The 14608-nt window shown below is 40.5% G+C and overlaps 2 protein-coding genes across 3 annotated transcripts in view; both read right to left on the bottom strand.

Annotated features, from left to right (window-relative positions):
• Positions 1-7241, bottom strand: part of ppp2r5cb (protein phosphatase 2, regulatory subunit B', gamma b) — a 30880-nt gene extending 23639 nt beyond the window's left edge. The window contains exons 1-3 of one of the 2 annotated variants that reach the window (XM_039782230.1): positions 7136-7241; positions 6526-6585; positions 3697-3862 (exon numbers count right to left, since the gene is read on the bottom strand). In XM_039782230.1, the coding sequence (XP_039638164.1) occupies positions 3697-3862; positions 6526-6585; positions 7136-7162 (253 nt within the window). In that variant the 5' untranslated portion in view covers positions 7163-7241. The remainder of the gene's footprint in view (positions 1-3696; positions 3863-6525; positions 6586-7135) is intronic. The other variant, XM_039782231.1, reaches the window with a different exon arrangement.
• Positions 7242-8550: 1309 nt separating this feature from the next.
• Positions 8551-14577, bottom strand: hsp90aa1.2 (heat shock protein 90, alpha (cytosolic), class A member 1, tandem duplicate 2). Its single transcript, XM_039782224.1, has 11 exons — positions 14415-14577; positions 12505-12654; positions 11915-12281; positions 11663-11796; positions 11229-11555; positions 10966-11131; positions 10650-10840; positions 9994-10141; positions 9617-9885; positions 9156-9489; positions 8551-8979 (listed from the first exon to the last, which is right to left on the bottom strand). Exons 2-11 carry the CDS (start codon positions 12652-12654, stop codon positions 8867-8869), a joined length of 2199 nt encoding a protein of 732 aa, XP_039638158.1. The 5' UTR covers positions 14415-14577; the 3' UTR covers positions 8551-8866.
• Between the last annotated feature and the right edge of the window lie 31 nt (positions 14578-14608).

Genomic DNA, 14608 nt, shown 5'->3' with positions numbered 1-14608 from the left:
ATCAGAACATCTGTTGTTCTGACCAAGACAACGCTAAACACACTTGCTTGTTAAAAAATACTCTCCAAATGCTCCTTTGGCACATGCATTCATGAGCTTGAGCATTTTGCCATGTCTTCGCTATTTCTGGCAGTGGCAAGAGAGTGAACTTTTGAGGCATCATGAGTCTGGTCCTGGATGGGATGGAGAGCGTGCTTGCTTGTGTTCTAAATTCAGCATTAATAGCAGGAGGTCGGCCTAAAATACACAGTTGAGTGGTTCACTTACAAATCGGCTGATCTTCAATGTCATGGTTCTCTTTAATAAACGCTTAGGGCTCAAATCTATTTGGAGAAACCGACCGATCAACACAGCTGAGGCCATTTTAACAGTAGCTGAATTTAATGTTCCCCTAAAGCCGTTTTCAGTCATAGAAACACAGCTGTTATTAGTATCCTAAATCAACTCTTTTGAAAAGGGATCTGTTCAAATTAGAACTGCCATGTTCATTATGGCTGCTCTGTATTACTTTCACAAAAAGCCTGAAAATATGAAGGGACAAACCCTAAAGATTCTCGACTGCAATATAGGCTTTTGGTACCATTTTGGGACACTGGCAATCACAAATGTTGTACATGCTAAGTGCAAACACCTGTGGCTGCATAACTATGTGAGATGACTAACCAGGGAAGTCTCTCTCATGAGTTGTGGGAGTCATTTCCTGAACCACCTGCAGGAGTGATAGAGGAAACCCTTCCCTGAAACCTGCCGTGCTCTTTTGCATCCTGCTTTAAGAATGTATCGACATTCAGTGTCACTTCAAACTTGATTTCCCGGCCAGACACTAAAACTTTAGCTTCTAAGTTTTACCCTTGCTGTTAAAAACAAACAAGACAGTAACTTGTAAAAAAAGAACTTTACAAAGAAGGGATTAACATTAAGCATTCTTGTTTAATAGGTTTGACTCTGCTAACGTGTAAGACTAACACATGTAGGCAACACATAAGCAAACTCTATAGTAAACTGACGGTATAAAGCAAACAATAGTACACTCTGTTTCAGTAGTAAGTGATGTAACTTCTTTAGTAACTGATGTTACATGGGGAATGTTTTCATTTAGTATTCAAATGAAAACCACTGTAGAAACTATATTTTCATCTCTCTCCTTGGTGGAGAACGAGCCTGGAATAGGACAACGGCAGAAGACCGTTTCATATTTTAGTGGAATACAGGAAAGTTGTCATATTCCTGTCACTTATCATGCTATTACAAGCCAGGGACTCACCTTCCTACATACTAAAGCACTGTGTACCTTTTAAATTACAGAGTAGATTTACAAACTAGATGCACAATGTTATGTACCCAGTACATTAAATATTATAGTTTATACAAAAGAAAAGACTATTTCTGACAGGGGAAAGAGAGTTAACTTGTGAGGCATCATGAGTCTGATACTGAATGGGATGGTGTTAAGTGTTATTGCTTGACTAAAAATATATACATGTGCCATGTTAAAATATAATTTCTTTCAAAACATAGATGGGCAAAAATGCCTTTATATGCAAAAACACTGAAACACTGAAATGTTTGTTCCAGTTAACCAGCATTATAGTAAATCAAATGTTTGATACTCAAACCAGCAGATGGCGACAAACCCTACGAGACAGATGCTTCACACAGGAAAGTGCCTGAATAAAAAATGAACACATACAGAGGCAACAACTGTTGTTGATCCGTGCTTTTTGGCAAGTATGTTGAAACGAGACCGCAACGAAATAAACAGGCACCTTTAGAGCATGTATCTCCTGTATACAAGCTACTGTTAACGTTAAATTCGAAACACTAATTTCTTGATTCTTTTTGTACTTTGGTAGGGCCTTATAAAACAAGCTCACCATATCAGGTCTTCAACAGGAAGCATTTTAACTGCCATTCTTCTGAATACAAATGCTGGGAAACTCTAGAGTCACAACATGCACACTTGGGTTTGAGGCAAGTTAAGGGGCAAGGCCTGCTTCTGGTCAGGGTTTTTAGTCTCGCCTCAACCTCGTGGCTCTGCAGGACAGGCTCTCGGACATGTGTTTCCAGCAGGAGGTGGTGAACATGCCTGGAATGAAAACAGGCCAAGCGAGGAGCCTGTTTGGACAGGACTATGTGATAACATCGACCGCGCCACTGTGGGATAATGTTTTGCAGAGTGTTATCAAAGCTCCCATTGGGGTGTGGAAAGTAAGCAGCCTTTATCAGAAAATAAGTTATGCTCAATGGTTTCTTGACACAGTACAAGGGTGATGGCGAACCACGATAAATATACAGGTATATTGTATGGTCGAATCAACTCCATTGTGTGTCCATTCATTCAAAACTTACACATAAGACTGAATGGTGAACAAATGGCACACAATAACACAACAGCTGCTGTCACCTTAAGTCACGGATAGCAACTCAACATTTGTCCTACTAGCCAAGTCTCTAAACAGAGGAAGACCATTTGTGAATTCTCTCTGAAGAGGGATGCTGCCTTTGCTCTAGTGTGTTAAGTAGGGTTTTCTAACTTAAAGAGCGAGGAAGAAAAACAAAAACAAAAGGCTCTTTTCTGAAGAATATCAGAAAAATCATATAATAAAAATCATATTAAGGCCTTTATTTTTAGTGGCTAACAAAGTATTTTCTGTGTTTTGATAATTCCCAGATATCAGAAATTTGTATTTTGCACTGATATAAGAAACTTTTTTATTGCATCCTACAAAGTGACTGACTCTCTTGCTGTCTTATGTTGTCATCTGCAAAATCTGTTTCTTTAAACCGGTTTGTGTGCACACGTATTAAATCACCTATAATGCATTCATAGCTGTTTGTTTCCAGTACAGCGCCAGGTTATATAATATATTGTGCTGATAGAAGGCAGCGGGCAACATTGTTCTGTGTATTCATGCATGCATACACAGAAACATGAATAGATAGTATGCCCAGAGGCCTAACGGCAGTGCCCACTCCTTGCTTTTCCATCTGGTGCTATGCTGGCACTGAGTTTAGACATTAAAGTAAACATCAATATACATCTGCAAAAAAAACTGCCAATTTCTCTTCTACTAGCGGGGGAAGAGAAAAGGAATAGTAGTATGCCTGCCAGACATTGCTCGTCACTGGCAACATCCTGAAACACAAGGACCATGGAATTAAAGCTTTATCTCTGGATTACTACTAAATATAGACGCTTGGGTCAAATCCAGCGCAAAGTCTATGCCATGTCCTCTGTTTGTTTCCATGTATTGCTTAATGTCGTGCTCAGCTTGATATTACAGTGAGGACGATGCAGCAGAGGATGTTCATAGATGTTTCAGCGTGGAAAGAAAATAACTGAGTGCTTATAAGTATGCATGTCTGTAAAGTCTGCACTTATCTGTATCAAGACTACAGGCATTTCTTAACCAGCCTGCCTAGGAAAATTCTGCCCTATGTATGGCTTCTGGGTGATTTCTTGAGTCTTGAATTCAGGATTCAAAACATTTTAAATCTATTATTTTTTCCCACAAAAAAGGCAAATTGCCTACAATTCCACAACCAAGTGCAAAACCTTTCAGCCTGGAAACAGCAGTCTGGCCTTAATGTATGTGTATATGTGTAACAAGTCCAAAACCTAGAGCACTAGGTAGTTAGTTAATTAGTTATGTGATTAGATGACAGTTCACAGTTAGTGATTGCACCAGTATATACCTTTGAATGCAGGCAGTTTCTGCAGCTCCCTGTTGTTGCTCAAGCTGAAACGGGAGGAGCTTTGCCTCTTGTCCTTTCTGACAGGTGTCTGGGAACCTGGCTGCTTCCCCTTTAGCAGCTGAGTGGTGGGAGGAACATTATTGCTAGCCTTCCTGTTAGAGCTCTGCTGAAACAAGAGAATAACCCACATTAGTGACACTGAGGTAGCACAAGCACAGAGTGTGAAAGAGAGTGCAAGTACCTCTTTAGGAATCTGATAAAACTGTGTGACTGCCATACACTAGATGGAACATTTTAATTATATACTGTATGTCACCATTTACATAACAAGACAGTGGCTTGCATTATGTAACTAAAGGTCATAAACCACACTACCCAAGTACAGATAGATAGATAGATAGATAGATAGATAGATAGATAGATAGATAGATAGATAGATAGATAGATAGATAGATAGATAGATAGATAGATAATAGATAGATAGATGCCTCAATGTTAAGTGGACAAAAACAAACCATTGGAGCTTTTTTTTATCCACTCATTAACCCAACCAGATGTGTCTCAGAATACTTAAAAACACACACACACACACAGGGGATAGTAGGGCTGGATATAATCCTGATTTGTGATAAACTGAATGTGGCAGGTTTCTCACAGCTGGTCCCACCTGCCTGCTGAGATCCATTCATTAACACACACCTGATGGCACAGAGCTTACTTCACCAGATGCAGCTGTGTCGGCCTGAGTCCCAGGGGAATTATTGAATTCAGTTAAGACCCAGCTAAAGTTGGTTAGAGTGTGCAGCACTACAAGACTGGAGCTTAAGAGCTCGGCCACTAGCAAGCTGTCTGGTGAAGTGGGAAATAAAGCTGAGCTGGCCTGGCTCTGCCACGAACTAGATTACATATCCATGTAATACAAAAATAGGAATTAAAGTATTCTACATGTAGCCTAAGTTCATTAAGACAAAGTAGAAACATCTGTTATCTAGGATTGTTCCAGTGTAATGCTTTGAATGAGCCTCCTCACAGATAGTATTGTGACCAGGACAGGAAATAAAGCCCTTCCTATATATTATACACATTCCCTTCTGTCTCAAACACTTCTGGTTACCAAGTATATGAGACAAAAGGGAGGGGCGGGGGGTAACAACAACAGCTTGCAGTGCAGCAATTTAAATTTGACACAAGGTTAGAGCAGTGGTAGATCTGCCACATGGCTGCTGACACACAACAGCAATCCTGCTTGCTGTTATTGTTTGCTATTATTACCCAGTGAGAGACAGCTAGGAGGCTGAAACCACAGTCGGCGGGGAAAAAAGAAGGTTGACAGTGAGGGAAGATATATCTAAATTCTTCGTAACAAATTGACATTAAGGCGAAAAGTAGAAATATATATTTTTGGGCAATACATTAAAGTGACATTTACAATAAATAAAATATTCCCAGTCTTAAATGGGTTTCAAAATAGGGAGCAGAAAACGTATTTAAGCCTCATAGTATGCATTTTATATTACTGTAAAACGAAGTGGACTGTGTATTACAGCAACCTTAAAATATTAACAGGTGGCCAACAGCCGTTACAATATGAATATTGAATGTCTAGTAAAGAGGACGACCACATTTTGCAGCACAAACAGATGTCAGCTGTCATACCAGCCCTAAACCACCAGCCTCCAGTTCTTGGCAGAAAGAAGAAAGGTGAAATCTTTCCATAATGGTTCACTGATGTTTATATATGGGGATTGCAAAGGTCATGAAATAAGTTTGACTTGACCACTGTTGTTTGTTGAATTTGTTAACGGACACATTTTATCTTGGAAAAATCATGAGAACAGTGTTTGAAACCGTATTGTGAACCTGGTCCTAAACCATTTTACTTATACAGTACATGACAATGCAGTGCAATAATGTGACGTAATGATTCACACCAGATGCCAACACAATGCAGTTTAACGGTTTGTAATGTGGGCTAAATGCACCCCTTTGGCTTTTCCAGATGTGACCCATCCAGATGCAAGCAAAAAAAGTCAATCAGACCATGTTACCATTTTTTCAGTGTTTCATTATACATCATGACTGGTTACATAGATCGGTGCATAAGCTTTTGATACAAGTTTATGACAGAAGTGTCGACTCACTTCTGTTTTCATTTCTGAGGCCCCAATCCTGTAGTGTTCTACTTTTAATTTTGAATTAAAGATTACCAGTCCTTTTTGATTGCCTTTTTATTAAATTTTTTTATTAGAAACTAGTCTCCTTGCCACATTAAACACTGATTTATTTCGTAGCCAATAGATATAAAAGTATGGCAAGGACTTTTTAGCTTCCTTTGATGTATATTGATTGCCTCACGTTGTGATGTGTCATATAAAAGTAACGACAATAGGATCAACTAGGTGACACATACTGCTAGCTGAATTGCTTATCTGGCTAGTTGTATTATTCTGATTATTTTATGAGTGGCTAGGAAAGTAGTATGGAAGGCATGCAAAAAGACAGTATATTAATATTTAATACAAGCTTATCATCGTTTAGTAAGCAATCCAAATAGTGGGGGACCTTGGTAACTCAACTGATTGGCTGGTCCCTAAACTGATGTCATCTACAAGCACCAGATTATCAACAAACTGCAGAATATGTCACGAAAAGGGCAACCATGTTCGAGGTACACAAAAGTCCTGTATATGAACGCTCGACAGAACACAAAGGAGAGCAATGCACTCTGATAATGCAGTGGTTGAGCTTTTCAAACTGTTAACATTAAATCAGTGCCCTGTCTTCCAAGAAGACTTTCTAGTCAAATTTCCTGGGTTAACTTAACGTTACCTCATGCTCTGAATTCTCTTGTCCTCCACTCTTGCCCACTTTACCAGACTTAGATGACTCCTGAAAGAAAAAGTATAAGCACTTAAGTCAACAGCAAATACGTAGCTATGTTGAGAACATCAGTAAGCAGTCTATCAGTGAATGCCGTCATACAAAAAAATCCTAGCTAAATATAGCAAGCCTGCCACCCAGTCTCTCACTCCTGCTTGCATACATTGGCAAGTCTGCTGCTAGCTAACGTTAGCTAACGTTACTTCAGAGTCTAGCTATAGCATTCATACGACCCCGGCTTTTAGTTTTTTTAAAGATACAAAGTCATTGCTTAACACTTAAAACACACACACATCATCATAAGCATATGCATTCAAAGCATACTATCTCACGTCTGGATAACGGCATTTTTATTTAAATAAGGCAGCACAAGTGCTGGTGCTAACATGTTGGCAAAAAAGGAGTTAGCTGGTGCTGTTGGCAGGTCTGCTAACGTTAACGTTAATATGATGGGACACAGCGCTGAAAGCTAACGTTATATTAACTGTCTTGTTACAAGGCCGGTTTATCGATAAATAACACTGAAAAGCACCTCATGCGAACTTTATTTCGAACTCACCTTGTCTTTTTTCGTTTTATTCGGCATTGTACAAGCGTAGCCGCCCTTGCTCCCCTCTCGGATACTCCACAACCAAAACCCTTGACAACTCAGGGCACTAAACTGAAAGGCGGTTCAGCCTGTGTTCGCCCTGTGATTGGCTACTGTCTGTCAGCTGACTCCAACGTCTGGATTGTCAGGATGACATGCAAGGCATTGTAGGGCAGCGGGAGCTCCCTGTCGGTGACAGGTAGGCTATTACAACACATGAGACAGCAGGTTTAATCCTCATCATGTTCTCATCAATGCATCCATGGCTGGCATAAAACGTACTCTACAGGCCCTATCTTCTTTGTCACTTTCAGATCCTTTCTCATAGTTCCAATAAATTATTTTTTTAAGTTATATTTTGTAAATACTCAATCTATATCTCCCAATTTAAATTAATGTTGTAAAAAATACAATTAATAAACTTTATTTCATTACTTTCATTTTTCAGCAAAAATGCAAACATCCCTATGCCACACCGTTTTAAAGACTATTTGAATAGCTTGGTAGAGCCTTCTTTGAATGCAGCAGCTGGCATCCTTAGTGTTGTATTACTGCCATCTACTGGAATTTTACTGTGTCTTACGTATCTCCCCCCCTGAAATGTATTCATCAATTCCAATTTTCTTTTAGTCTGTAACAGACCATTTTCACTTAACACATTTTTGCGTCATGACAGAGTATGGAAACGTTGCTACAAGTGTAAATAATCAAATGATTTCCTCAAGTGTGCATGCTGGCTTACTGTGAGTCATGGTTCAGCGGAGCCTTCAGTAAGGTTTTTAGTAACACCTCGGCTTTTCCTGCTATGAAATATATGCTGTCCTTGAAAGAATAATTTCCTACTCTTCAGGAATTTCCCATCTTTATTCAATTCACATTTTTTGGCAAGATCCACGTCACAAAGGCTACAATGAAATATCCATGTCATCATGGCTACAGTCTGAAAGAAATGTATCAGTACTGTGATATTTGTTTATCAACCACCGTTCATGTCCTTGAATCCGCTTTTGCAATCCTGTCCTATCCTAGCCAATTGTGGAGTCAACCTTGAGGTACCTAAATTAAGAATGCAAATGCAAATTTGACTAGCTGTAGAGGCCCACAGAAACCATACACTGCACTCTTCCTTGGACCTGACAGCTTGTATTTTTGTTTTTCCCTAAATTACATTTCTTCCTGCATTGCATTTCTTTTGCACCTAGTATCTGTTATGTGTACTTCACTCAACTGTGCTTCAAACTAAGATTATATTAATTTCATTAGCTGTAGCTTCTTGTACCTTTATAAATCGTCATCTTGACGCCCCCTCCATTAGGATGAACCTGTCTAGTCTTACATTGCCAGACCCATCTCCACAACGCTGTGGAGGATGAACCAAACATGACTTGTTAACATGGTAAATCTTTATTTTATGTGTTCCACCAATTTTGATATATTTACAGTTAAATTAAGAAAACACAAAGTACACTGGAATGTCAATAAATAGAAAAATAATTGCATTGATGAAACTCAAGTTAGAAAATGTGACAACTTAAAAAAGGAATTAATATGAACTCCAGGTTTGGTCAATGCAAGGGGAAATAAAAGTGAATTTGGTCAAAAGGAGGTTGAGGGGAGGGCCACCCCAGGCTCATTTACAACATTAAACTTGAAGTTTTATGTAACACTACTTTTGAACACTAACAGGCGGTAGAAACAGGCCTAGTCCACCTCCTCCATCCTGGATGTGTCATCATCGTCCCCTTCTAGAGGGGGCATTTCCTCAGTGGGTGCTGAGGTGACTTCCTCTGGTGTCAGATCATCTTCATCAATGCCTAAAACAGGAAGGAAGCACATGATGAGTCAGTAAAGCCTGGTTATTGTTTATTTTAAATCATTTTATTGGCAGTCCTGTTGCACAGTGAACGCATGTCACGGCAATAATTTAGCTCATAAATGTGCAAGAAACATATATACACGTTACATGGCGTCAATAAACACAGATACGTACCAAGACCCAGCTTGATCATTCTGTAAATGCGATTGGAGTGGGTCTGGGGGTCCTCCAAAGTAAATCCTGAAGACAGCAGGGCAGTCTCAAAGAGCAGGATGACTAGATCCTTCACAGACTTGTCATTCTTATCAGCCTCTGCCTTCTGCCTCAGGGTCTCCACGATGGGGTGTTCAGGGTTGATCTCAAGGTGCTTTTTAGCGGCCATGTAGCCCATAGTGGAGTTGTCCCTCAGAGCCTGGGCCTTCATGATCCTCTCCATGTTGGCCGTCCAGCCGTAGGTGCTGGTGACGATGCAGCAGGGGGAGGAGACCAGGCGATTGGAGACTGTGACCTGTGGAGGTAAACAATAATTGACACAATGTTCTGCCTTGACTGCACAACAGTGGATTATACACAACATTCTGTATACAACACCTCATGGGTCGTTTTAAAGCCGTTTCATTTATTTGTCTTCTCACCTTCTCCACCTTCTTCTCCAAGATATCCTTCATTATCTTGCACAAGTTCTCAAACTGAGCCTTCTTCTCCTCCTGCTTCTTCTTCTCTTCCTCATCCTCGGGCAGCTCCAGGCCTTCCTTGGTCACTGAGACCAGGTTTTTTCCCTCAAACTCCTTCAGCTGCTGGACACAGTACTCATCGATGGGCTCGATCATGTAGATGACCTCAAGGCCGGCTTTGCTAAGGCGCTCCACGAAGGCAGAGTTCGCCACCTGGTCTTTGGTCTCACCTGAAACACATGGCAACGTTTTCACACATTTATGTAACGTCACATTAATTAACTCCGTTCACCTCATTTTAAAAACACAAACAGTTTATGGATGAAGAGCATCCTCACCAGTGATGTAGTAGATGTGTTTCTGGTTGTCCTTCATACGTGTAACATAGTCCTTCAGGGACACCAGCTCATCTCCAGAAGCCGAGGTGTAGTATCTCAGCAGCTCAGACAGCCTCTTTTTGTTTTGAGAATCCTCGTGGATGCCAAGCTGAAAGACAAATTAAACTAAATGTCAGTACCATGCAGTTGAAAAAGAATTTGCACCAATTGATCAATTTAATTCATTTAATTCTGGTAAACATAGCATTACAACAACTATAAACACTGATATTTCTCTCCTAGGTGTAACCATTGCTAACTCTATTTAAACAGAAGATGGCAGTAAGGAGCACCGTTAAGACTCAAAGCAGCTTTTCATTAAGACAATATGGCCAAAGGATCAGACAGATGGCTACTATGTAAAAAAGGTCAGAGGAACAAACAAGTAATAATTAACTCCTGTACATTTCCAGAGACTCTTGTTAAGCTTTGCACATTCAGCGAACATCAGCTCTATTCTACTAAAATTCAGATGACATTTGGCAGGATTTGTGATGATATTAACAAAAGTATCAAGCCCAGGCACAAGGGGTTAACACAGGGCGGCTGCCAAACGTTTCAATGTGACAAGATTAAGAACACTCGCAGCTCGCACGGTGCAAGGTGAGGACACTAACCTTGATGTTCTTGGAGAACTGCTCGTAGTACTTTTTGTAGTTGTCCTTGTCCTCGGCGAGTTCGGTGAAGAGTTCCAGGCACTTCTTGACCAGGTTTTTGCGGATGACTTTCAGGATCTTGCTCTGCTGCAGCATCTCTCTGGAGATGTTCAGGGGCAGATCCTCAGAGTCCACCACACCCCTGATGAAATCTGTTAGGTTGAATAAAGACAACTGGATCAGCAATGTATTGCAATGTATATGTTCTAAGATTGATGCAATTTTTTCATGAACTCATTGTATACGCGAGTTATTCCATATTTGGCTGAACACTCACTGAGGTACTCGGGGATGAGCTCGTCGCAGTTGTCCATGATGAAGACCCTGCGCACGTACAGCTTGATGTTGTTCTTCTTCTTCTTGTTCTCAAAGAGGTCGAAGGGAGCGCGACGAGGCACAAAGAGCAGCGCGCGGAATTCCAGCTGACCCTCCACTGAAAAGTGCTGTGAGAAAAAGAGTTAAGAGTCAGTTTTCAAATTTGATCATATTACTTCTATTAAAATATGTCCGGTATGGACAGAAAATCATTACAAGACCTACCTTGACAGCCAGGTGGTCCTCCCAGTCGTTGGTGAGACTCTTGTAGAACTCTCCATACTCCTCATTGGTGATGTCGTCAGGGTTACGGGTCCACAGGGGTTTGGTCTTGTTCAGCTCTTCCTGGTCAATGTACTTCTCCTTGATCTTCTTCTTCTTCTTCTTTTTGTCTGAACACTTGTCGTGGTCATGCTCCTCATCGGACCCGACGTCCTCAATCTCAGGCTTGTCCTCGTCCTTCTCCTCTTCTTCATCATCCTTCTCTTTCTCCTTCTCCTCCTCCTCCTCTGCCTCATCGTCACTCACCTCCTTGTCACGCTCTTTCTCCACCTGAATACAAATAACTCAGTCACTGACCATGGTTTTTGGATGACTTGACTAAACCAGGTTAACTGATGTGAATTCTTTGATTAAAAACAACTTAAATGAGCCCTTACAAAGAGCGTGATGGGATAGCCAATGAACTGTGAGTGCTTTTTAACGATCTCTTTGATTCTTCGCTCCTCAATGTATTCCATCTGGTCTTCTTTCAAGTGCAGGATCACCTTGGTGCCACGCCCCAAGGGCTCAGCTGTATGGGGAAAGGATGGGTGAATGCATGTTACAGACTCCACCTCCTATAGGTACCCCTTTATCAATACAATTACATTGTTAAATAGCAACAAAGTAATGGCAGTTATATAACTTACAGTTGTCCACTTTAACTGTGAATGAGCCTCCAGCAGAGGATTCCCAGGCGTACTGCTCGTCATCATTGTGCTTGGTTAAGACTGTCACCTTCTCAGCCACGAGGTAGGCAGAGTAGAAACCCACACCAAACTGACCGATCATGGAGATGTCGGCTCCAGCCTGCAGAGCCTCCATGAAAGCCTTGGTGCCAGACTTGGCGATTGTGCCCAGATTGTTGATCAGATCAGCCTTGGTCATGCCGATACCCGTATCAATCAGGGTCAGGGTGCGTTCCTCTTTGTTGGGAATTATTTCGATTTTGAGATCCTTGTTAGTATCTAGCTTGGTGGGGTCAGTGAGACTCTCATAGCGGATTTTGTCCAGGGCCTGGGGGGGAGCCATTAATGAAAAGTAATGACAAAAACTTAAACAAATCCCTTTTAAATTATTCAGGATTTGTCAATTCCTTGATTATCAGCATATTACTATGTGTTATAGCCACAGCGTATAACAATACTTAAAATTAAAACAAGCTAAAAAAAAAAAAAAATCTTTCACACAGCATGAGATTAAGGAAACAGCTTTAGACTTAATACTAAGACAAACTTACATCTGAGGAGTTGGAGATAAGCTCCCTAAGGAAGATCTCTTTGTTGGAATAGAAAGTGTTGATGATCAGGGACATCAGCTGAGCAATCTCAGCCTGGAATGCAAAGGTCTCAGCCTCCTCCTCCATTGGTTGGTCGTGTGATTCAGGCATCTAAACAGAGAGGGACACATTTTTTTTTTTTAGAACATGCATATATTGGATTACATGGATTACACATGCACACACAAAATAAATGTTATGTATCAGCTAGCACCATTTGTTTCCCAAAAGCATAGTGTACAAAGGCAGCCTGCATTAATTAGATTAGACAATTAAATGCATTGCCACAAGTTCTTGTTCTCATCTATATTTTGCAGTTATACAGGCATGTTATGGCGTGTTATGGACCTGTGTGCTCATGTTCATTGGTCTGTGGATCGGCTGCAGCACAGTGAGTCACTGCGCTGTTACACCGACAGTACAAGCACTGCCAATCACCCTCGGCTACACCTTACAATATAATCAATCAACACCACCACAAACTACCAGTCTCAATAATTACCTTAGAGGCGATTCAATACCTCTCACACAATCGCAGTATGTATTACATGGCTGTTATGTTAATGAGGATCCATTATTATTGACCATCACCTGTCAGTGCCATTATCAAAACACTGACCAAATAATCAGTTGAGCTAACATCAGTTATTCGAAGTAATGGTGAGGTATGCATCAGTAATGATAGGTTATGTATAAACATCACTTGTGCAGGCAGGTGGTGTTACAGACTGCCTCAGTGCTCCGCTTACCTATAATCCTTCTTTGCCTCAGCCTTTATGCAAGTTACATAATACATTTTATTTTCTACAAATACAATAAAAAAGTATGCAGAGAGTTTATTGATTTAAAAAAAATAAATAAATAAATAAATCTAGGCTGTCTCAAACTGCTTGTTTTATTAGGTTCCATAACCTCAATAAAAAGATGAAACCGTATTTAATTACTGTTTTTCAGCCCACACATGTAGACAGATCATGAAAGTTTGATTACAAGTGATGTTATCCTCTCCTACTGCAATTGATACGATTGGTTATTTATTGGTTGATCAGAGAGGAGAGCGTGGCTAGGATTACATTTTAGCATCAGTAAAAATGACTCCATCTGCCGGTTTCCCAGGCGAATTGCAAGTTTCTAGAAAGTACCAAGATGGGAACAGAACTCTCTAGCAGTTTCCATAGGAATCGAAACCTCCTCTTACTCATCCTAGCAGCTTCTGTGAATGACCGCCCTGTACTTCACTGAGCTTGCACTGAAATCACTGTGATGGCATGGCATCTGTGAGAAAAAAATATAATGACTCTGCTCAGAAAATCTGATTTAGGTTCATTAAATTGTGCTCCTGCTCAACATAATTCCTGCCTGACAAGTGCACCAAGAATGAATCATGTGGTCCATGTGGCTGCTGTCACCTAGAGCGATGCAGGTAGTGTGTGCGGAATAGAATAGTGGCCAAGATAATGTTGGAAAAAAAGTTTGACGTGTGCAAATAACGCTGACATGCCAGCGAAATTAGCTACTTTGTCACTGACGTTAACGTTACAATGTAAACACTAATTAACGTTACAGGCCCATGGATATAGTATTGTCATAAGCTGATTATAACACGACGTACATGTAGACCTACCCTAGACATGTCATCCAGACATGTCAGAATGTTTCAACATTATTGTAATGTTATAAAATATCACCGTCAGCTTCAAATGAAATAGCTAGGTTAACTGTTAACGTTAAGCTATAACGTTTGCTTTATACCTACTAAGCTAACATTAGCTGACATTAAGCACGAATGTCAAAGTGTTCAATATTATATTTTATCAATTGGCAACTCGTTGTAATTTTATCATTATATAAAAAATATTTAATTCATTTACCTTGACCCTCAGTGTATGGAAAACTCCACTGTGAAATGTATGGAAGTCGTTCCAGTCGCGGACAACCCGGCTAACTAACAGGTTCACGATAGCTGTGCAGCTTTTCTATCCTTTCCGAGCATTCGAGAAATCCTGACCTGAGCTTCCAGAACCATCTGGAATCTTCCTCGCTACAATGGCTACAGCTCGGTTGT

The sequence above is a fragment of the Perca fluviatilis genome, chromosome 18, assembly GCF_010015445.1.
Source record: "Perca fluviatilis chromosome 18, GENO_Pfluv_1.0, whole genome shotgun sequence".
NCBI lineage: Eukaryota > Metazoa > Chordata > Actinopteri > Perciformes > Percidae > Perca > Perca fluviatilis.
Note: the sequence above shows the minus strand (reverse complement) of the source record. Positions and strands in the feature narration are given on the sequence as shown.

Bases quoted from the DNA above. Each gene is read 5' to 3' on its own strand.
- hsp90aa1.2 (XM_039782224.1), bottom strand. From the start codon at position 12,654: ATGCCTGAATCACACGACCAACCAATGGAGGAGGAGGCTGAGACCTTT. The intron at 10,142-10,649 runs GTTAGTGTCCTC...TTTGTCTTTCAG, and splicing joins AGTTCTCCAAGAACATCAAG to CTTGGCATCCACGAGGATTC. The intron at 9,490-9,616 runs GTGAGAAGACAA...TTACCTCCACAG, and splicing joins TGGAGAAGAAGGTGGAGAAG to GTCACAGTCTCCAATCGCCT.